The sequence below is a fragment of the Dermacentor andersoni genome, chromosome 2, assembly GCF_023375885.2.
Source record: "Dermacentor andersoni chromosome 2, qqDerAnde1_hic_scaffold, whole genome shotgun sequence".
Classification (NCBI taxonomy): Eukaryota; Metazoa; Arthropoda; class Arachnida; order Ixodida; family Ixodidae; genus Dermacentor; species Dermacentor andersoni.
The window spans coordinates 1,202,171-1,222,905 of record NC_092815.1 but is presented as its reverse complement, the minus strand read 5'-3'; the positions used below and the strand labels follow the sequence as shown (position 1 = coordinate 1,222,905).

The window sequence follows — 20,735 nt, the reverse complement described above, 5'->3', positions numbered from 1 at the left end:
GTTGCCTCCTCTGGTCTGCGTTCTATTCCTTGTTCTTGCTCCCCTTCGACTTGTTGCTCTTCTGTTGGCTTCTTCCGCCCGACCGCAAGAAGCATCGCCTTATGGTCTGTGAAATGACAACTGCAGTACTTGACCTCTTTAACCGTGCCCTGGCTATGGAACGCGAGATCTATACACGTATTGCGGTTGGCCGAAATTGCGTTCATCGGAGTAGCCATCTGCAAACCAGCCCGCACGTGTAGCATGTCCGGAAATGTTCTAGATATCAGAACGTTCTGATTGAAATCTCCGACAACCAACAACGTCTCCTTCCCAATCCAGGGCTGCAGCTCTCTCACGATAAGGTCTGCCGCTGCCGTCTCACCGGTTCCGGGCGCAATGTATATACACGCAATTACCACACTGCCAAGTCAAACAGCACAAACTTCACCGTACTCGTAGACCCGTTGGACCAGGAAAACGTCCTCCGCCTGCACCTCTCGTTTGACATAAATGGCCACACCGGCAGCGCGGTTGTCGGAGCGCTTCGCCGCGCTGATGCAGTGATACCCATCAATGTCGTAGGGAGGCTTCCGGTCCATCCAGGTCTCGGTGAAACACAGTACGGTAGTGTTTGTGAGAACAAAATCCTTGGCGACGTCCAGAGAGTGTGCACCCAGGGAGCGCACGTTGACACAGCCCACGGTGACAAAGTACTCTGCCAGCATCTTGTTGCACTCGGCAGTGATGTTCTGGAGACGATGGTTGCCGAGTCTCCTGAACTCGTCGGCAAGAGCGCGATCCGGGTTTTCCTTGAAATGGTGGAAGCAATGGTCGTTGTCCTTGTTCATCAGGTACAACCCGTCGATGGTGGTAACCCTGCTGTGAGCGACGTACACAAGCTTCTGATTGTGTGACTTTGAGTAATCGACCACAACCTTATCGTAGGTGCCACCCTGAGATTTGTGAATGGTTATTGCGCTCGCCTGGACCACGGGGAATTGCTTGCGCCTGACGGTTATGTGGCCCAGACCATGTCCTTTCAAGTGGCACCCGATGGTGATGAGCTCGATGGGAACCCAATTACTGCAAATGTCAGGATCGTTGGCTCGGTAGCGTCGTCCCTTCAGCAAGGCCGCTGCACCCACACCAGTGGGAAACTCTATCCATAAGCGCAGGGGGTTGTCGTCTGTGTCCCTTTGCACAAGCCCGAGGATCCCCACACTACCATTGACAAGGCTGTCCGATACGTCGATGTTCCGTATGACCATGTAGGGCTTCTCAAGACATAGCAGGATGTTAGGGGCCAAGTTGGCCATCTGAACTTTGGACATGGTGGCGACTCTGACTTTGGCGTGCGTGTACTCCTCGTCGGACCTGTGCCCACAAATGGTGTCTGTAGCCGGGCAGTGTATCGCGTATTCGGTACAGGCCTCGGCGGTCGAGATGTTAAAGGCGTCAGCATCTTTGTTTGTGTAGAAGAGGCGCACTCCGGATGGGCACTTGTTGGCGGCTTCTTCGGTGGTCACAAAGCGGCTTTCCAAGAGAGACACCTCGTCCACAGTTAGCCCTATCCCGTCCCCGATCTTGGTCAGTATGGTGGCAAACCTCTTGTCGCTCTGGCGCACGACATCTTTGAGTTAGAAGTAGGAGAGGTTATGCCACGGCATACTTTCCGTATCAAAGACACTCTCGTGCAATTTAGACCTCCTATACACATCAGCTGCTCTGACCGGCGGAAGCTGCCTCAAGTCGTCGCATACAATGACATCGAATCCGCCAAACGGTTCCGTGTACTTAAGGGAGATTGTGCGAAGTCTCCGATCAATCAGCACAAGCGTGTCTGCCGACATCATACTGATTTCGTCGATTATGATACACTTGACTTCTTTGAAGATGCAACGGAAGGAATTAGCGTCACTCGAGCTGAGACCCCTGTCCGGATTCTTGCCAGATACGACGAGTTTGAAGGCGGCATGCACTGTAACCCCACCGATTGCCACGGCTGCTTTGCCGGTGGTCGCACAGGCAACGAAAGAGTTGATGCTCACATCCCGGTTTCCACTTCTGAAATAGCGGTTGTAAACGTCCATTATGGTGCGTAGCACGAACGTCTTGCCACAACCGGCTGCTCCGGTAAAGAAGACTTGCAAGGGCTCCGAGTCGGGCGTGGTCAGGCGATGAATGACTTCGCGCACGATCTCAAATTGGCCCGCATTCATCATCCTCATTCGATGTAAGTAGACGTCGGTGGGCATGATGTCCGTGCGCATCTGGACGGCTGGACATCTCGCGGCAGCCGCTTGAGCACTCTCGCGCTGAGCCTGTTGCACGGCCGTTTCTTGTCCAACCTCGCCGAGGATGTCGGAGTCGTCATTTACGTCCACGAGTAGATCGGTCATCCTGCGCCCCACCTCTGTGTGTGTGTCGAAAGCCTCTCGCTGAGCAACTTCTTCGTTTATTATGTTCTTACAAAGCTCTTCCATTTCAGTACGATCAATGTGAGGACTGCTGAAGCGAGCTTTGACAGCCAGGATTTCCGACACGCAGTTGTCGTAAATTTCGACGAACTTGTTATTGTCTAGGATATCCACCTCACGCCGAAACAGGTGGAAGAGAAGCACGTGCTCGCGCTTAAAGTTGAGCACGTCGGACACTGAATAGGCGTGGTAGCGAAGAACTGCAGGGTGTGCTCTCGGTCGGCCGTTGTCGTTAAACGACGTCAGCTGTTCGGCGTACGTGAGCGCAGCTTGACCTTCCGGGCGGTCCTCATACTTCTGTATGGTCGTCTTGCACCACACGTCCGTGCTGCTCTCATCCAACCCATCACGATCCATCAGCTCCCGACTCTTGCGGATGCGAACTCGTTCCTCCGGCCACGAGGTGTTGGCTGTGACCACGACGCGACTCGCGTGCGACATGCCGAGGCCGAGCAGATACCAGGCCGCCTCCTGCGCGGACATCTCGACTGCTTGCAGCATCTTCACGCTGAGTTGTCGGAGGGCTTGGGTGTAGGTTACACTCGAGTGTGGAGATTCGTCCACGACTGCACGGAGGTCTTTGTGCAGGTTCGACATGCCTTGGTTTGCCTTGTTCACATATTCGACCACGTATGCCGCACAAGCGTACACATCTAGGACGATCTGTAGGTCCATATTAGAGTTCAGTACAGACGCTATCCACGGGTTGAAGAAATTGAAGTGAACTTGATCACAATTCCTTTTCAACATCAGAGTCGGGCGGGAAATGCCGGCACGTACAATTGTAATGTACTCTTCGGCATCTGCGACGTTATTGTGGCGGCGCATATCCTCGATCGATTCGTAGACTGTTGTTTCAAGAGCGGCGTGAATGTTGTATCTCTCCTTCAACTTTGTGCGAGACTTCTTTTCTTCTTCAGTATGGGCAGGCGGAAGTGGGATGATCACTCGAGTTTCTTCCATCGGCCAGAAAGGCGCGTTAAACCGACATCTTGTTCTGCCGTTCTTGTAACACGTCTGTGTGTGCTGGTGCGTCTGACAGCGAGGTCTATGAAGGCTTTCGGCGTCCAGAGAGATTAAATGTTCGGCCATACGGACTGTTCCGGGCATTTGCGGGCCAAGCTCCTCGTTGGGCGCATTCTCGAGCCAGAGCAACAGATGAGCGTGAGCACCGCCCCGATGCTGGAATTCAATGCGTTTGAAGTACTCCTTGACCACATAGGGGGCGAACGGAGAAAGTGTCTTGTGTTGTAGAATCTGCATTATCACCCGCACTATGTGATCGAAGTACACTGAGCACACCACCGGATCATCGCTCACGAGCATGGACTTTTCACAGAGGCGGAGCTGTTCGAATGGCACTTGCGGTTGGTTTGGATCTGTGTGAAGACGTTGTAGGAGCCTCATCAATCCGCCCCAGTGTATTTCATTCAGAGGCAGACAGAGTAAGGAACGCACTTGGCTTACCGAGCTGGCGGATCATGGCAAACACGTCCTGCTTGCGTCGGTGCCAGTACTGGACCGTGTTTGGCACACCATTCATGAACGCCATGTCATGATCCACCGTGTTCTCGACAAATTCTCGGTCGTTCAGCTGCGCCTTGGTTACAACGGCCATGACAGATGTGTTCCTGAAGAAGACGTTTACCGACGATGCAACTCGCGTACGCATAACTTTGGCTGCCATATAGAGCACGTGGTAAGCTGTCGCACCCCTGCGGTCAGTTCTCCTACACTCGCTCGATGCCATGGTGCAGACACTAGGCTTGCTGTCTGGGCTGATATTTCGAGGCTCACCGAGGTAGATTTGTGGAAATGACAGCTCCTCCCCGTGTTGATCATAGACAATGCTGACGGGTGTTATTCCTTCCCCTGGCGCCACAACCAGAACGTTGCTGTCGTCGATGATGAGTGTCTGTTGACCGAGCGACATGGCCAATGCTGTCTCCATCGGATCATGGTGGTCTACAGGATCGCCTATACGTTTGGCATTCTCGTCGCTTGGCTCTACCATGTTGTCGCACAATTTGTCTGCCTTCTCTCGACTGATTCGGATGCCATAGTAGCGATACAACGTAGACTTCTCCAGGAACACAAGCCAGGGAAGCAACTCAGTCTTCTTGACCATGCCACGAATGTACACACTCTTGTATATCATCCGGCGCTTAATGTGAACACACAATGCCTGATCTTCGTCGACATCTCGAGGCAGCATTTGGACCGTTATGTCGACGTTGATAGGCACGTTCACAATCGGACCTCTGATGGCGAACTGGCCGCTGTTGCTGTACAGCAACCTCCGAATCTGCATAAAGGGGATCCGCGGTGACACAACTCGCTCACTCACGAGATCAATGTTTGGTAAATGTGCCGGCTTAGGTGGGTACGCATAGCCATTCGTAGTGGAGTAGTTAGGAATGCGATTTCGCCGGGTGGTCTGCATGTAAGTGCGACACACCTCGAACCCAGAAACATCCGTCCGAAATGCGTCGGCAACCACTGTGGCATGCGCTTCTGGAAGAGGCTTTAGGTCGTTCTTGTGCCAAAGCCGATCGCACACAGAGCAAGAGTAGCCAAATGGATTCTGTGTGAAGCGTTTCTGAAACATGTTTGTCGCACTCGCGTGCTGGCTTAACCTTTCCCGCGCTCGTTGTTCTGCCTCGGCTCGTCGCCTTAGTCGCTTGGCCTCGGCTTCCCTGGCTCGAATTTCTGGACAGTCTTGCCGCTGTTGTCGTCTGGCTTGGGCCTCATTCGTCCGCAACTCCGAGCTTTCCTGCCGTTGTTGGCGCCGGGCCTCGGCCTCACGTGCTCTGAACTCAGGGTCTTCCTGCCGCTGCTGACGCTTAGCCTCAGCTTCACGCGCCCTCAGTCCAGCATCTTCATGCCGCTGTTGGCGCCGGGCCTCCGCCTCACGTGCTCTGTACTCGGGGTGTTCTTGTCGCTGCTGACGCTTGGCCTCAGCTTCACGCGCCCTCAGTCCAGCATCTTGCCGCTGTTGGCGCCGGGCCTCGGCCTCACGTGCTCTGTACTCGGGGTCTTCTTGTCGCTGCTCACGCTTGACTTCAGCTTCACGCGCCCTCAAATCAGGATTTTCTTGCCGCTGTTGTCGCCTGACCTCAGCTTCCCGCGCTCGTATTTGGGGATTCATGTCACCGCGCTGGCGTTTGATCTCAGCCTCCCTGGCTCTCAGCGCGGCGTTTGAATGTCGTTGCTGCCGTTTGGCGTCGGCTTCCCTGGCCGTTCGGCATGCATCTTCGGCACGTTTAAGCCGCATTGCCTCGGCCTCCCTTGCCCTGAATTCCGGGCTCACGGTCCGCCGTTTCCGTTTCGCCTGAACCTCTCGTTCCCGCAGCTCGGCGTTCCCACGCCGCTTTCGTCGCATGGCCTCAGCATGGCGAGCTCTGGTCTCCGCCTTCTGTGCCTCCGTCTTGCGTGGCCTTTCTCATGGTCGAACACTAGTTGACGGAGATGGTCCATCAGTACTCGCCGGCGAGGAAGACACTGATGAGCAAGACACTGTAGTGCGCCCGGCACTGGTAGACGGCGCTGCTTCCATCACACGCGTCTCAAGAGCGAGCGCGCAAGGCCCTGCAATACAACACCCGTCGACCTGCCAAGGGGTGTAAGACAATGCGCTACGGCGCAGCAATCACTTATGAGGCGCCCCGCGTCGGACTTTGCACTCAGGAATCACGCGGTGAGCGCCGAGCAACGCAGCGTTTGGCGCGGCAACGAAACGTGCGCCTGAGCAAGCGGAACGAACCAAAGAACTCGGTGTCTCGGAGGGAGAAAGCCGGGCCGCGACGCGCCATGAAGGCGGATGCGATCATGGGGCTGACGCCTTGATGGGATTGTCCTCTATCTCGCTTGGGAGCACCATGCAGAAGCATGACTCCTCGGAAGCAGCTCGGCACACATCGCAGGGGACGCTTTCCCAGCAGAAGCGCTACGGCGCAGCGATCACTTCAGAAGCGTCCCGCATCGGACGCTGCACCTAGCAATCGCGCTGTGAGCGGAAAGAGGAGCCGCGTCGCCTAAACACCAGTGTTCGAGTGACACACGCTGGATGTTGGAAGGTGAGAGAGCGAGAAAACTTAATAAACGCAAGGGTATTGGGGCATCCTCGCACCGGTCCCCGCACAGCCCGAAGGGGAGAAGCGGGTGAGCGAAGATAGCGATCTAAAGAAAGGAAAGACGCTTGATTCTGCAACCCGTGAGGGTGCACGGCGAAACGTCAGAGGGCGAGTGGCGCGCCACATGTCGGGGCAGCGCCGCACATTGCGAGCAGGGGTTCTTCTGTGTTTGCCGCAAGATGGCTCTGCATGTGCGCAGAGCGCAGAAGAAATGTAGCGGAAACGTACTTCGCTACTCGTGTAACTGCGACTTCTGTAAGTTACATGCTCATAATTACCGATATACACCGCAGTATAACTTTCTACGGCACGTTTCTAAGGCAACAACGCATTCACTAGACGCGCTTTTGTACCGCTTTCAAGCATCGCACTCGTGGCTGAGTGGTAGCGTCTCCGTCTCACACTCCGGAGACCGTGGTTCGATTCCCACCCAGCCCATCTTGGAAGTTGCTTTTTATTTATGAAGTGCCTACCATGATTTATCGCTCACGGCCAACGCCGCGGACGCCGACACTGACGACGACGACACCGGCTTTTCTGCGACACGAGCTCCTTAACGCTATCGCGTTAAAACATGCGCATGCAAACAGACTGAGTGACACTCGCCCTGCAATTACCATTCGAAACTCTAGCTGCAATAAATCGCTTTACGGTTTGAGTTTCGCGTTTCTTTAAGTCAATGTGCCCTCTGCTGAGAAGGAGCAAGACCATTTGCTCCTGTCGTGTGACATAACCGCCCATCCCCAACCAAAACATTGCTTCGATGCACCACCAATGTTCCGACTAAATGCCTTAAATGCATATGTTGTTAGAAAAGACTACCGTCTTGGTGCAGACATTTGAAGCTTGTTGATACTCGGCTGTTATACAAGAATAAAATTTAAAAATTTGCTCATTGCGTTACGCATGTGCATTGTCGTGAAGTTCCGTTACGCATGTGCATTGTCGTGAAGGTGCAATGTCCAGAATTCCTGAGTATGTTCATGCTACGAGGCACAAAAGTATTTTTTAACGCAACACAAAGATATGCGCATCCTGGTTGTTTTACTGTCCATGGAATAAAATCTGATAATACAAGCGATGACTTAACGAATAAGTAACCCATTCCTACGTTTTAGGAAGTAAAAAATTTTTAATATAATATTTGAAGTGCCCTCCCGAAAAAGCCAAAACTGAAACCAAACCTTGAGTTTTGTGTTTCGGCCATCTGGTGGAAGACTGTCGAACTCAGTCCTACGTGGCGATCAAAAAATAAAAGTATTACCGCATCCAACCCACTGCGAGCATGACGCGGAAGGATAAGTGCGAGCGATTGAACGACTCGGTCACGGCTTCCAACGTTTCCGCAAGTGATATACGATCTGGTTTTTATAGATACCACGTGAACTTGCACGACTGTGTGTCAAAAATCGCTTTTGGGAACAGTGTTACGCCATGTGTAGTGTCGAGATAGGTATCAGTCAAAGATCACTCTGCAGACTACGTATGCTGCAGCGACGTTTACGATAGAAGTCGTAGTTTTATTACAGGTGCCGTTTTTGTCTCAAAAATCGAGCACAAATTTTCGTCGTTTCTGTAGTCTTCTATTGCAGAATCTTTAACCACTCTGGGAACAGAATTATTGCTTGCCACAGCAGGTTCACTGTATTTGTCTCGTGTGGATTTTCTTCCCAGAACATGTCTCTCACCTGCCTCTTTCAATAATCGACCTGCAGCTTTTGTTATTCGCGAAAAACCCGCTCGCTCTATTGAAAACACGCTAGCTTCGTGCCGGGACCGCTTGGGGCGCTAGTTGGTACGTGTCCAGAAAAGCTGGATATGAAGAACCCAGATTTTTTTCACTCATCATTGCACGACGCCCTGGGAAGCTTTGTTAACGGCTTAATCTTATCTGAGCATGTGTTAGAGCCGACACGGGTGTGCTCAGGCTCATCCACCGTTCTGAATCTTCAATTCATAAATGAATCCACGATAATAAAGGATACTACATGTGTGCCTGGCATAGGCGACCACAAAATAGTTTTATCTTCTTTCAAGTATCTGTATCGGCATAAATGTAAACAGTCGCAACGAAAAGTGTACTTCTACAATCAAGGTAATTACGACGCAATCCGGGATGAGCTAGACCTTTTTTACTCCATGTATGACGCAAAATGCAGTCGTCATGACATCAACGATGCATGGTTGCTCCTGAGACCTAAAGTCCTAACTATGACTGAGCAACACGTCCCATTTAAGATACTTAGCTTTAAGAGACGAAGGATAAGCCATGGATGACGCGTGAAACTGGCAGCATTATTAATAAATCACGCCGCTTATTCGTTTGCTTTCGTAAGGTCAAATCGGTTGCCATCCTAGATAAAGTTTCCGGATTTCCGTGTTCTTTCAAGAGCAAAATTCTTCAAGCCAAAAAAATTTTCCGGGACATGGAAGCTTCCATAAAAAGTAACAGCAAATCAATTTGGAAATTTATTCATAGTAATGGTAAACAAGATATGGGTATACGCACCTTCTTACGGTGGACGGAATTGTTACGGATAATGAACACAAAGCTGTCGTCGTAAACAATTACTTCAAATCAGTGTTTCCGGCACACTCACCTGGAGACAGTGCCTTCTTGCCAGATGTTAACCAAGTAACGCAATCGATGGAGGCAATTTCGCTTTCTGAAGAAGAAATCTTCCTGCTCCTGAGCGCCATAAAGCCCAGCAAAGCAAACTGCCCAGACATGATACCGAACCGCGTTTTGAAGGAATATGCATGCCCGATGAGTCGTCTTCTCCATCGTCTGTTCGCACTTTCGATGAAAATGGAAACAGTTCTAGACGAATGGAAAGTTGCAAACGTCATCATCAGCCTGGTTACGCCCACTGCAGGGCAAAGACCTCTCCCATATTTCTCCAACAACCTCGGTCATGTGCTAATTGTGGCCATGTTGTCCCTGCAAACTTCTTAATCTCATCCGCCCACCTAGCTTTCTGCCGCCCCTTGCTACGCTTCCCTTCTCTTGAGATCCAGTCCGTAACCCTTAATGACCATCGGTTATCTTCCCTCCTCATTACATGTCCGGCCAATGTCCATTTGCGTTTTCTTCATTTCAACTAAGATGTCATTAACTCGTGTTTGTTTCCTCACACAATCTGCTCTTTTCTTATCCCTTAACGTTAAACCCATCATTCTCCTTTCCATAGCTCGTTGCGTCGTCCTCAATTTAAGTAGAACCCTTTTTGTAACCCTCCAGGTTTCTGTCCCGTGGGTGAGTACTGGTGAGGCACAGCTGCTATACACTTTTCTCTTGAGGGATAATGGCAACCTGCTGTTCATGATCTGAGAATGCCTGCAAAACGCACCCCAGCCCATTTTTATTCTGATTATTTCAATCTCATGATCCGGATCCGCGGTCACTACCTGCCCTAAGTAGTACCGCAAATGTTGTACCGGTTCATATAGGAGGATCTAAAAATAATAATGAACATTACCACCCAATTTTTCTGTTATGCGAAGCATAAAATATGGTGGAGCATATTTTGTAAGCCACATAGCTAAACATATCCGTGAGCACAGGTATTTTTTTCCACAACCAGCATGGATATTGTGTCCCAGGCCTAGCCCTGGGACACACAACTCGTTGAATTCCATGGGTAAATCGGTAAAGAATTGGTGGTGGATTGCGTATTCTTAGACTTCAGGAAAGCGTTCGACCAAGTCAGTCGTCGTTGCTTATCCTTCAAGCTCGCCTGCCTTGGTCTTCCTGAAAATGTGTTTAAATGGTTGGAGAGCTACCTTTCTTCTCGTAGTCAGCTTACCATTGCCAACGGTTGATGCTCTCTCGCTATTTAATCCGTGTCAACATACTGGATATTAGAAACACACGAGGGCGGGTCTTGAGCTAACCGATAAGTTTGGAACAGTGGTTAGACGCTAAAGAAAGCTCACCCAAAAAAGCAAACACAGTGTACAGTTGGTTTGAATATTAGCTGAAGCATAATGCTGGCGGTAAAATGGTCCCCCGAGACTGCACAGCGGCTCCGACATCCCAAAATTTCAAGAGCTAAACACTTTTAAATTACCGGTATTTACCAAACCAGCATTTCGTAGTTCAATGTACCCCTGTAGTCCAGCAGCCAGTTTCACCACGGGTACTGTGTCGGAGCTGTAGGCATGTCAGCGTTAATTGTCACGAAATCACGGTATTTTTTTCTTTATATCCTAACATTAGACAACCAAAGTATATGCAGCAGCACCCTCATATTAATATTTAAGTACATTTCGTTCTAACATACATGTCCGCGCTGATCCATATGTTACAAAGTACTGACAATGTATCCAATGCTTTGTTCCCCAAGGCAGCTGTTTTTATTCCTGATGATGCCAGGAAACCGAGCCTTATGCCACCAACGCTCAGAAAACTAAACAGGAGCGCGCACAATGTACTCGCACACCTTGCGTGATGTACCGTAGCGCTGAGGTGCCTCTTGTGTAATGTAGAATAGTCCATTGTAAAGGCACAAATGCACTGTTGAGCACATGTGCTGAAGCTCATGAACTTGCTTTGCGCTAAGAAAACCTGTCCAAGCTTTCGCACTTGTTTTATAATAAGCCTACAGCGCCATCAATACGCCGGCAGCTTTTCACCGCACCAAACGAAGGTATTAAATAAAGAAAAATATTGTTGACAACATTTTATCATTCGAGTGTTCATATTGGCACCCTTTGGATGCGGAGTAAGTTGAGAAGTCGTGTGCCTAATTAACAAAGCTGCGTTAATTAAAATTTCAGTAATTGATCTTAGGTGGCTCAAGAAAATTAGCAATTTGGAGGCCATACTCGAGATTATGTAGCCGACGAAGAAATTTGGTTAAGCATGCTTCTGGAAGAGCTATGCGAACAAAAAATTTCCTATTAAACGATCCTGGAAAGCGTAGCTGGCGCAGAAAAAGAACATGTGTAATGTCACAGAAAGAATAGCGCTTCAAGACCAGTACACAAAGCGCTAACACACTGCGCACACACTACACACTGCGCTAACAACTTCAAGCGCTGTTCTTTCTGGACAATGAATCAACTAGCGCCTCAGTCAGTCCTTTCAACATGTAAAGTCAGCCTGACCGCACCTAGCCTTTTCTTTTTGTGGTGCTGTCATCAATAGTATAACCCCGTGAGCATGATCCTTGTGGCCAGTCCGCTTTCGATTATTATTCACGGTGTTTTTAAGGCAGGCCGTTTAAAGTTTTCATGTCAATATAGGAGTAAACGTGTGCCGCCGATAGCTTGCTTCGTCGTAGGAGCGATGCATGAAGCTATGATAGTGCAGATTTAGTGCGTCGCTGGCATCAAGACAATGTGCTGCCGCCGATGGAAGATAACGAAAGTGAACAGCTGGGTAGCTGCTCACGGAGCCGTGCCGATGGTGGCGGTGCCATCGTGATGAAACCTGGGGTGCTGATATTGGCGACTTAAGCGTTCTTTAACGCGACAGCGTTAAGGAGCTCGTGTCGCAGAAAAGCCGGTGTCGTCTGCGTCGGCGCCGTTGGCCGTGAGCGAAAAATCCCGGAAGGCAATTCATAAATAAAAACAACTTGCAAGATGGGCTGGGTGGAATCGAACCAGGGTCTCCAGAGTGTGAGACGGAGGCGCTACCACTCAGCCATGAGTTCGATGGCTCAAAGCTGGACAAAAGCGTCTCTAGTGCGGTGTTCCCTTAGAAACGTGCCGTAGAAAGTTATACTGCGCTGTATATCGGTAATTACGAGCATGTAAATTGCAGAAGTCGCAGTTAAACGAGCAGCTAAGTACGTTTCCGCTACATTTCTTCTGCGCTTGGCGCACACGCAGAGCCATCTTGCGGCAAACACAGAACACCCCTCCTCGCAATGTACGGCGCTGCCCCGACAGGTGGTGCGCCACTCGCCCGCTTCTCCCCTTCGTCTCGTTTGAGCGCATTGGGGCCGTGCGGGTACCGGTGCGAGGATGCCCCAAAGTTGTGTCGTGGACTTAGAAGTGTTGGATATGAAAACTATATCTTTGTGTGACTCAATAGCATGCCGAGCGAATGAGTGGGCGGTCCGAACGGGGTGCGATAACGCTATCGCGTTCCACTCTTGAAGGCAAAGCTTAAGCGTCCTCCAATTTTCTTTCTTCTTTGTTTTTTCACAGCCTAGCCGTTGAGGGCTACTTTCCACTATCGTGTGCGCGTGTAGAACAAGATTCCGAAGATGGTGCAATGCCGCACCGACCCGCGGCGGAGGTGACGCAGGCGTTAAGAACTCCCCATAGGTGGGCCGATCCCGAAGATAGTATAATGCCGGGCCGACTCGCGGCGGAGGTGCAGTTCGTCATTAAGCGGCCCACATAAACAGCTTCGCTGGTCATACTTCTTCACAGAGTGAAACGGAACTACGTTATTGTTTTCTTTTTTTGCGTTGATTTCGCTTTTAGAAAGAGATAATGCTATAAATGCAATGTCATTTGTTCTTGTCTCGTAGATCTAACTATGGGTTCAAATAAACTCTATATCACATTCACTCAAAAGAGTTGATGTAAGCGGCGAAATGCTAGCTAGCTCCCTCACTGACACACATAAACACGCGCGCGAGCATCTTCGCACACACTCACACAAACGCGCACACATATGCACACACAAAGGACACATGCTCGCCCGAATTCTCATTTACGCGCGCTCACGCATGCAACAAAAATATACGGACGCACGCACACGGAACTGCGCGCACGCACACAAACACGCGTATGCTCGCACACGCATACACGCACTCGTGCACACGCATATTCGAACAGTGAGGCACGAACGTGCACTCACGCTCATAGGAGTACACACCCACGCGCGTTCAAGGTGCGCACATCCACATATACTCTCTCTCCTTCCCTGTTGCCTCACAAAAACATGCGCGTGCGAACATACTGAATGACACTCACTCTGCAGTTAGCGTTCAGAACTGCTGCAGTAATAAAACGCTTTACGGATTAAATTTCCCGCTTCTTCAAGTCAATATGCCCTCTGTTGAGAGGGCGCAAGAACATTTGCTCCTGTCGTGTGACTTAACCGCCCATACCCGACCAAAACACTGCTTTAACGCACCACCAATGTTCCGACTAAGTGCAATAAATGCACATGTTGTTACAAAGAACTACCCTCTTGGCACACAGTTGTAACTTGTTGATACTCTGCAGTTATATAGAAATGAAAGTGTTTAAAAGTTTGCCCATTCAGTTACGCATGTGCATTGCCTTGAAGTTCCACAGGATGGTGAAGCTGCAATGTTCACAATTCCTGACTATCTCCACGTTACAAGGCACGATTTTATATTTTTTTGACGTAACACAGACATGCGCATGCTTGTCGTTATGTTGTCCAAGGAATAAAATCAGATAAAGCAATGACTTAACAAATAGGCAACCCATTCCTACGTTTTAGGATGTAAAAATAGAAAATATAATATTTGAAGAGCCCTGCTGAAAAAATCAAAACTGAAACCAAATCTTCAGTTGTGTGTTTCCGCCATATGGAGGGAGACTGTCGAACTGAATGCTACGTGGCGTTAAAAACAAACGGCACCACGGCATCGAACCGCTGGCAGCATGACGCGGAACGATAGGTTCGAGCGATTAAATAGACAGTTTTAGTTTAGCGCTTGCCTCTGAACGTGGAACCATTACGAACGTAAAGAAATAGCGTCGTCCTAACTGCGCATGCTCGGAAAGTTATTGGGTTGCTGCGGTTCACGCGCGCTATCATAACATACGTTATTCGGCGAGTTTAACGTCCGTAATGTTGACGGACGCTAAGAAATAGCGTTGTCGAAAATGGGAGCACCCATGGCTTCCGCTTCAGTGGGAATTCCCGTGATGGCTACGCTGTCACTCGCGTTGATCGCCAGTAACTATTGTAATGAGCTTTCGCTAAACCCACCTGAAAGGTTAGTCATGAGCGCATAGCACGTCTATTTTCTGAGATCGTTCGGCGATTCTGGCGCACGAGACGCGTCCACATAGCAACAGCAGGATGGTTCCTAATGGACCGTCTTGGCTTGGATATGTTTGGCACGAGGCACCAAACGGCGCCCTGTTTTAGAACGTTTTCTTTACGTTTGTGTTTCCGTAAGGTAAACTAAAAGACATGACAAGACACGCAGCGTCACGTCCCGCAAAGGTGCTTACGTTTAGCGTACGTAAGGCGACAAACGTACGCTATTCTAAAACTGTCTGATAATTCGGCCACGGCTTCCAACGTTTCCGCAAGGGATACGCTCGGGTTTTTATAGATACCGCGCGAACTTGCACGACTGTGTTTCGAATATCGCTTTTGGGAACGGTGTGATGCCGTGCGTAGAGAGTCGAGATAGGCCAAAATCGAAAGCTGAGCCTCAGCACTACATGCGCTGCAGCGGCTCTTACGATAGAGGCCGTAGTTTTATCGCTGCTGCAGTTTCTTTCTCGAAAATCGAGTACAAATTTTTGCCGTTTCCATAGGCTTCCATTGCTGAGTATTTAACCGCTCTTGGAACAATATTATTGCTTGCCACAGCGTGATCATTGCATTTGGCTCGTGTGGATTGTCTTTCAGAATATGTCTGTCACCTGCCTTTTTCAATAATCGAGCTGCAGCTTTTATTATTCGCGAAAAATCCGCTCGTCCCATTGAAAACGCGCTAGCTTCGTGCCGGGGCCGCTTGGGTCGCTAGTTTGTCCGTATCCAGAAAAGCTGGATATGAGCGACTTTAACGGTACTTTTCCGCATCGGGTATGTTTTAAACCTCTTTGCTGGGCGGATCCCGAAGGTAGTGCACAGCCGCGTCAAAAGAAATTGCATTATTTTAAGGTTTGAGCTCTTGTGACGAGGTTTATTGAACTCGCCAAGAAAAAAATTTTAAATTACGGGGTTTTACGTGCCGTAACCTCTTTCTGATTATGAGGCACGTCGTAGTGGACTCCGGCAGTTTTGACAACCTGGGGTTCCTTAACGTGCACCTAAATCTAAGCACAAGGGTGTTTTCGCCGCCATCGAAATGCGGCCGCCGCGGCCGGGATTCGATCCCGCGACCTCGCGGTCAGCAGGCGAACACCATAGCCACTGAGCAACCACGGCAACTCAGCGAGCGTCAGCAAGAAACAGTGGCAGCAACGATCCCTCAGCTAGATCGGCCCATTGGCCGTGACACGCTATGGTGACCAGAACATTGCAGTGCCATTCTTCTTCCTTACAATCTCCTCCTCCTCCTCCTCCTCCAGCTGAAAAAGGAGTCATCCTGACGACCAACGGCGATGACGAAACCGTGTACTCATAATAAGGCTTGAGACTGTCTGCACGAGCAATTTCACGTCCCCGGCGACAATGGTCACTTGGGGACGTCAGTGGTTCGACAATGTAGTTGACGGGCGAAGTGTGGGCAACGACACAATAAGGATCATCAACTTTCGGTAGTAATTTGGAAGGGAGGCCAGGACTCGTAGGGGACCCAGAGCCATACAAGTGAATCAGTTGGGAAGGTAGGAGCAGGTCGGCTGTCATCACTTCCCAGCTTTTGGCCGGTGTGTCCTGCGGAATTGAGTGAGTGGGCGAGCTGCCGACCTTCCTCGACATGCTCAGCGGCCGTAAAAACCGAAGTGAACTCTGAAGCATCTGGGTGATATGGAAGGATTGTGTCGATGGTACAGGAAGGTTCACGGCCGCAGAGAAGGAAAACGCAGATAATGCAGTTGTGGCTTGCTTGGCAGTGTTTTAGGCGTATATTACGAACGGCAGAGCAATGTACCGGTTGTAATGATCCGAGGCAACATACGTGGACAGCATGTCGCCGAGAGTACGGTTGAACTGTTCCGTCAGACCATTTACGTGGGAGTGATAGGGGGCGGTGTCGCGATATATAAAGTTGCATTGATGAAAGAGAGACTTCACTACTTGAGAAAGAAACACACGCCCTCAGTCACTCAAGAGCCCACGAGATGAGCCATGGCGTAAGATGCGGTGAGAGACGATGAAGGAAGCGACATCGTGCGCTATGGCCGCTGGGAGTGCTGCAGCTTCCGCATGCATGACGGTTGCCAGCAGCCGCACATGGGAGACGACCATATAAGTCAGTCCCGACGCGGTCGAAGGGGCGGACTCGACGTGGAAATGGCTGCAACGGAGCAGCTGGTTGACGGGCTAATTTGCGACTTTGGCAATCGGGGCATGAGTATTTTCTGACGCAATTGTACATACCCCATGCCCCTCCAATAAAACCCAAGTCGTGTGTAAGTCTTGGACACACCGCCATTGCCACACTGTGGGTCGGCGTGAAATGAAGCGCAGATATCAATGCGGAGTTGGCGCGGGACCACCAGAAGCCACTTGCGCCCACGGCAGTCATAATTTAGGCTGTAGAGAAGTCCATCTCGAATTTATAAATGTGGTGATTGACGCCGGAGCGGCACCTGACACCCGCAGTCCGAGAGTATTCTCTAGGAGGTGCAGAAAAGTGGCTATATACGGTTTTTGTTGCTGCTCTGAAGCCAAGTCGGTGATGTATAAAGGTAACAGAGCGGGCATAAGGGGAGAAACGCTGTTTACTTCTGGTGGAATCAGCCAACGCGATAAAGTGTCACCATAGAATAAAGAAACAACTTTAGAGAAGGGAAATTGTACCTTCCGCAGTGGTTCGAAAATAAGCAACAGCAGCGCATGGAACTTACCTAGGTGGACGCCAGATGGCGCTGATAAAACAGGAAGTGGAAATGCAGTCTTTTTTTTTTTTAGGGCAATATCGAAAATGGCCGCTTTTCGCCGGTCGTGTACGCTTGTATCCGATCGTACGCGCCGTGCTCGCCCTGCCGGCTATGCGGCATGCCTCGATGCCTCGGCTGCCGCTTAGCCGGTGCGTTCTAATTGCCAAGAAACCACAGAGCCTCTACTGACGCCCATACAAACAAGCCACAAGTGAGTGAACAGAACGTGCGACTTTATTGGCAGAAGACAAGCAGTGTACATTCTCGTGCAATAGCAGAAATAAAATTTGCATGTCGAGATACACTGGAATCATTGACGCGAGCTCGTAAGCGGCTCACCGTCGTCGTCGCACATGGCGGTCTGGTAACGAGCGACAGCCAGTGGGGCAAGCAGATTGGACAGATTGTCCCACCTGTTTGCAGAGGCATTCGCCGTTAAAGATGAGCCACTTGCATTGCGATGCTATCGCGTGACGCAGGCATCTGCTGCCGCAGCCAACACAGCGACATGGACGACCCAGCGTTTTAGATTTGACTCCTTTCCAACCTACACGTTTCTTTTCTTTCGGGGGCCGCTAATGTGTGGCTCACACTTTGTGTCCCACGTTCTCAGTATGGATAAGTCGCTTTCGTGGGCATCATTTTCATCAGCCACTTCTGCGGGCCTTTCCACCGATGTGGCTATCAACTTCATACACGTCGGACCATGTAAGCACGTATGCTGTTCTGCGTTCGTGCTTAATCGCAACCGAGAAAGGCCACAGGCGCAATATTCTCATGGCTGCAGCAGGAAAGGGTGAACAGGGAGCACGAATCACGGTGTGTGTAAATTGGGAGTCTGTGTCGCTGTGCAGACTGCAGGAGCAAATGCTTACTTCGAGAGACAGCTTTCCAATGCAACGAACCAGGCTGCCACATGCGAGAAGCATAAAACGGTGTCCGTAACCAAGTGAGATAACAGCAAAATTGAACAGCAATCAATCACTGCATAGGGTTCAGAGAATACATTGTACATTGGCTACGAACCACATGGCAACAGTGAGCATTCACGTACATGGGTCTTTTACGGTACATTCAGCCGCCTACCTACAAGCTTAGTGCTTGCCTTATTCGCATGTGGTTGTCTGGTAACAAGCGACAACCAGCAGGAGAAACAGATTGGACAGAGTGTCCTACCTGCTTGCAGCGACAGTTGCCGTTGAAGATGAGCAACTTCTATTGCGAAGCAATCAGTTGACGCAGCCATGTGCTGCCGCAACCAACACAGCGACATGGTCTACCTGGCATATTAGCATTAACTCCTTTCCAACATGCACGTTTATTTTCTTTCGGCGGCCGCGAACTTGTGGCTCACACTTGGTGTCCCACTTTATCTCAATATAGACAAGTCGCTTTCGTGGACATCACCTTCGGCAGCCATTTTTGCGGGCCTTTCCACCCAACTTCATACACGTCAGACCATGTAAGCACGTATGCTGGTCTCCGTTCGTGCTTAATCGCACCCGGGAAAGGCCACAGGCGCAATTTTCCCATGGCTGCAGCAGGAAAGGGTGAACGAGGAGCACGAATCACGGTGTGTGTAAATTGGGAGTCTGTCGCTGTGGAGACTGCAGGAGCAAATGCTTACTTCGAGAGACTGCTTTCCAATGCAACTCATCAGGCTGCCACATCCGAGAAGCATAACACGGCGACCGTAACCAAGTGACACAACAGCAAAATTAAACAGCAATCAATCACCGCATAGGGTTAAGACTGTACATTATACATTGGCTACGAACCATATGGCAACAGTGAGCATTCACGTACATGGGTCTCTTATACGGTACATTCAGCCGCCTACCTACAGGCATAGTGCTTGCCTTCGTCGCATGTAGTGGTCTGGTAACGAGCGCCAACCAGCGGTACAAACAGATTGGACAGAGCGTCGCACCTGAATGAACCGACAGTTGCCGTTGAAGATGAGCAACTTCCATTGCGAAGCAATCAGGTGACGCAGGCATCTGCTGCCGCAAGCAACACAGCGACATGAACTACCCGGCATTTTAGCATTAATTCCTTTCCAACCTGCACTTTTATTTTCTTTCAAGGGCCACTAATGTGTGGCTCACACTTGGTGTCCCACTTTGTCTCAATATGTGCAAGTCGCTTTCATGGGGATCATTTTCGGCAGCCATTTTTGCGGGGCTTTCCACCCATACGGCTATCAACTTCATACACTTCGAACCATGCAAGCACATATGCTGGTCTCGTTTTGAGCAAATCATGGTCGAGGTAGGCCACAAGCACAATTTGCTCATCGTTGCAGAGGGGAAAGGACGAACGGGGAGCCTCCGTCACGGTGTGTGTCTACTGGGAGTCTATGTCGCTGTGCGGACTGCAGGAGCAAATGCTTACCTCGAGAGACTGCTTACCAATGCAATTGACCAGGCCGCCACATCCGAGAAACGTAACACGGCTACCACAACCAAGTGGGGCAGCAAAACCAGATTCTGCAATCAATCACTTCAATGTAGCTTGCGCAGAGACCCAGGCTATCGAGGAAGAAGAGTAATCATCAACGAGACTAGGAATATGGAAAATGAGAAAGCTTGCATTCAAGAGAGAAGCCTCTCTGCTCTGCAAGCATTGAAGGCTAAAAACATAAAGAAAAGTAAAATGGTACATAGAACACGGTGCGTAGGTTAATGCAAGACACATGGCGATGCTGCATCAGCTATATCAGGAGAGGAATTGTGCATGACAAAATACACTAGAAGATACTACTACAGATATGTTAGGCTACTAGACAGTGACTGGTATTAAGTATCAGCGAAGAATCGGTTAACCTTTATGTTTGGATGAGGATGAATGATCTTTAACGAGAATGGGCAATGAAAAAGCTTGCATTTATAGAAGAAAAATTACACTTGACACAAATGGAATTGACATGGCCAGGAAGCTGATTAAGGGCAAACTGACGAAACTCTTTTGGCCAGCGTCGTCCGTGCTTGGTCAGAAGTTGCAGGTGCATCTGAAGATGAAGAATTTCTTGAAAGTCCTTTTTCAGTTACCTTGATGACTCAGCCAAATGTCCGTGCTGGTGGAATGGTGGCTGAAGCTCTTTTCAGTCTTGGCACAGTCCTCTGCAGATTTGACATCTCATCCAACTTCTTCTGCATACACTTCTTTGTTCGTGGTGTAAAATCTTTGCAAATTCAGCTCCAGCCCCTTCCTGTTGGTGTAGATAGAAGCTCCTGTGATGACCGAGATGTGCTTGGCATAGACTCTGTTGGGGAAGAACGGTGACACATGAGATACAGCACAGATTAGCCAAACTCATGTGTGTTTCCTTTATGTTCGAACCGATTATACTGAGCCATAAATATGAACAAATATTCATATCTGCTGCAAACAGCAAGTCAATACAGCATATATCAAGCAT

General features: G+C 49.9%; 1 protein-coding gene across 1 annotated transcript; it reads right to left on the bottom strand.

Annotated features, from left to right (window-relative positions):
• Nucleotides 1-410: 410 nt before the first annotated feature.
• On the bottom strand, nucleotides 411-9,322 carry LOC140215813 (uncharacterized). Its single transcript, XM_072286103.1, has 5 exons — nucleotides 9,193-9,322; nucleotides 5,791-5,900; nucleotides 3,927-5,574; nucleotides 1,973-3,838; nucleotides 411-1,612 (listed from the first exon to the last, which is right to left on the bottom strand). The coding sequence occupies exons 1-5, from the start codon at nucleotides 9,320-9,322 to the stop codon at nucleotides 411-413; spliced, it is 4,956 nt and encodes a 1,651-aa protein (XP_072142204.1).
• Nucleotides 9,323-20,735: the final 11,413 nt, after the last annotated feature.

Excerpts from the sequence above, each read along its gene's own strand:
- LOC140215813 (XM_072286103.1), bottom strand. The coding sequence starts at position 9,322 with ATGTCTGGGCAGTTTGCTTTGCTGGGCTTTATGGCGCTCAGGAGCAGG. Across the intron at positions 3,839-3,926 it reads TGCCATGATCCGCCAGCTCG|ATCCAAACCAACCGCAAGTG; the intron begins GTAAGCCAAGTG and ends GTCTTCACACAG. Across the intron at positions 1,613-1,972 it reads CAAAGCAGCCGTGGCAATCG|ATGTCGTGCGCCAGAGCGAC; the intron begins GTGGGGTTACAG and ends TCTAACTCAAAG.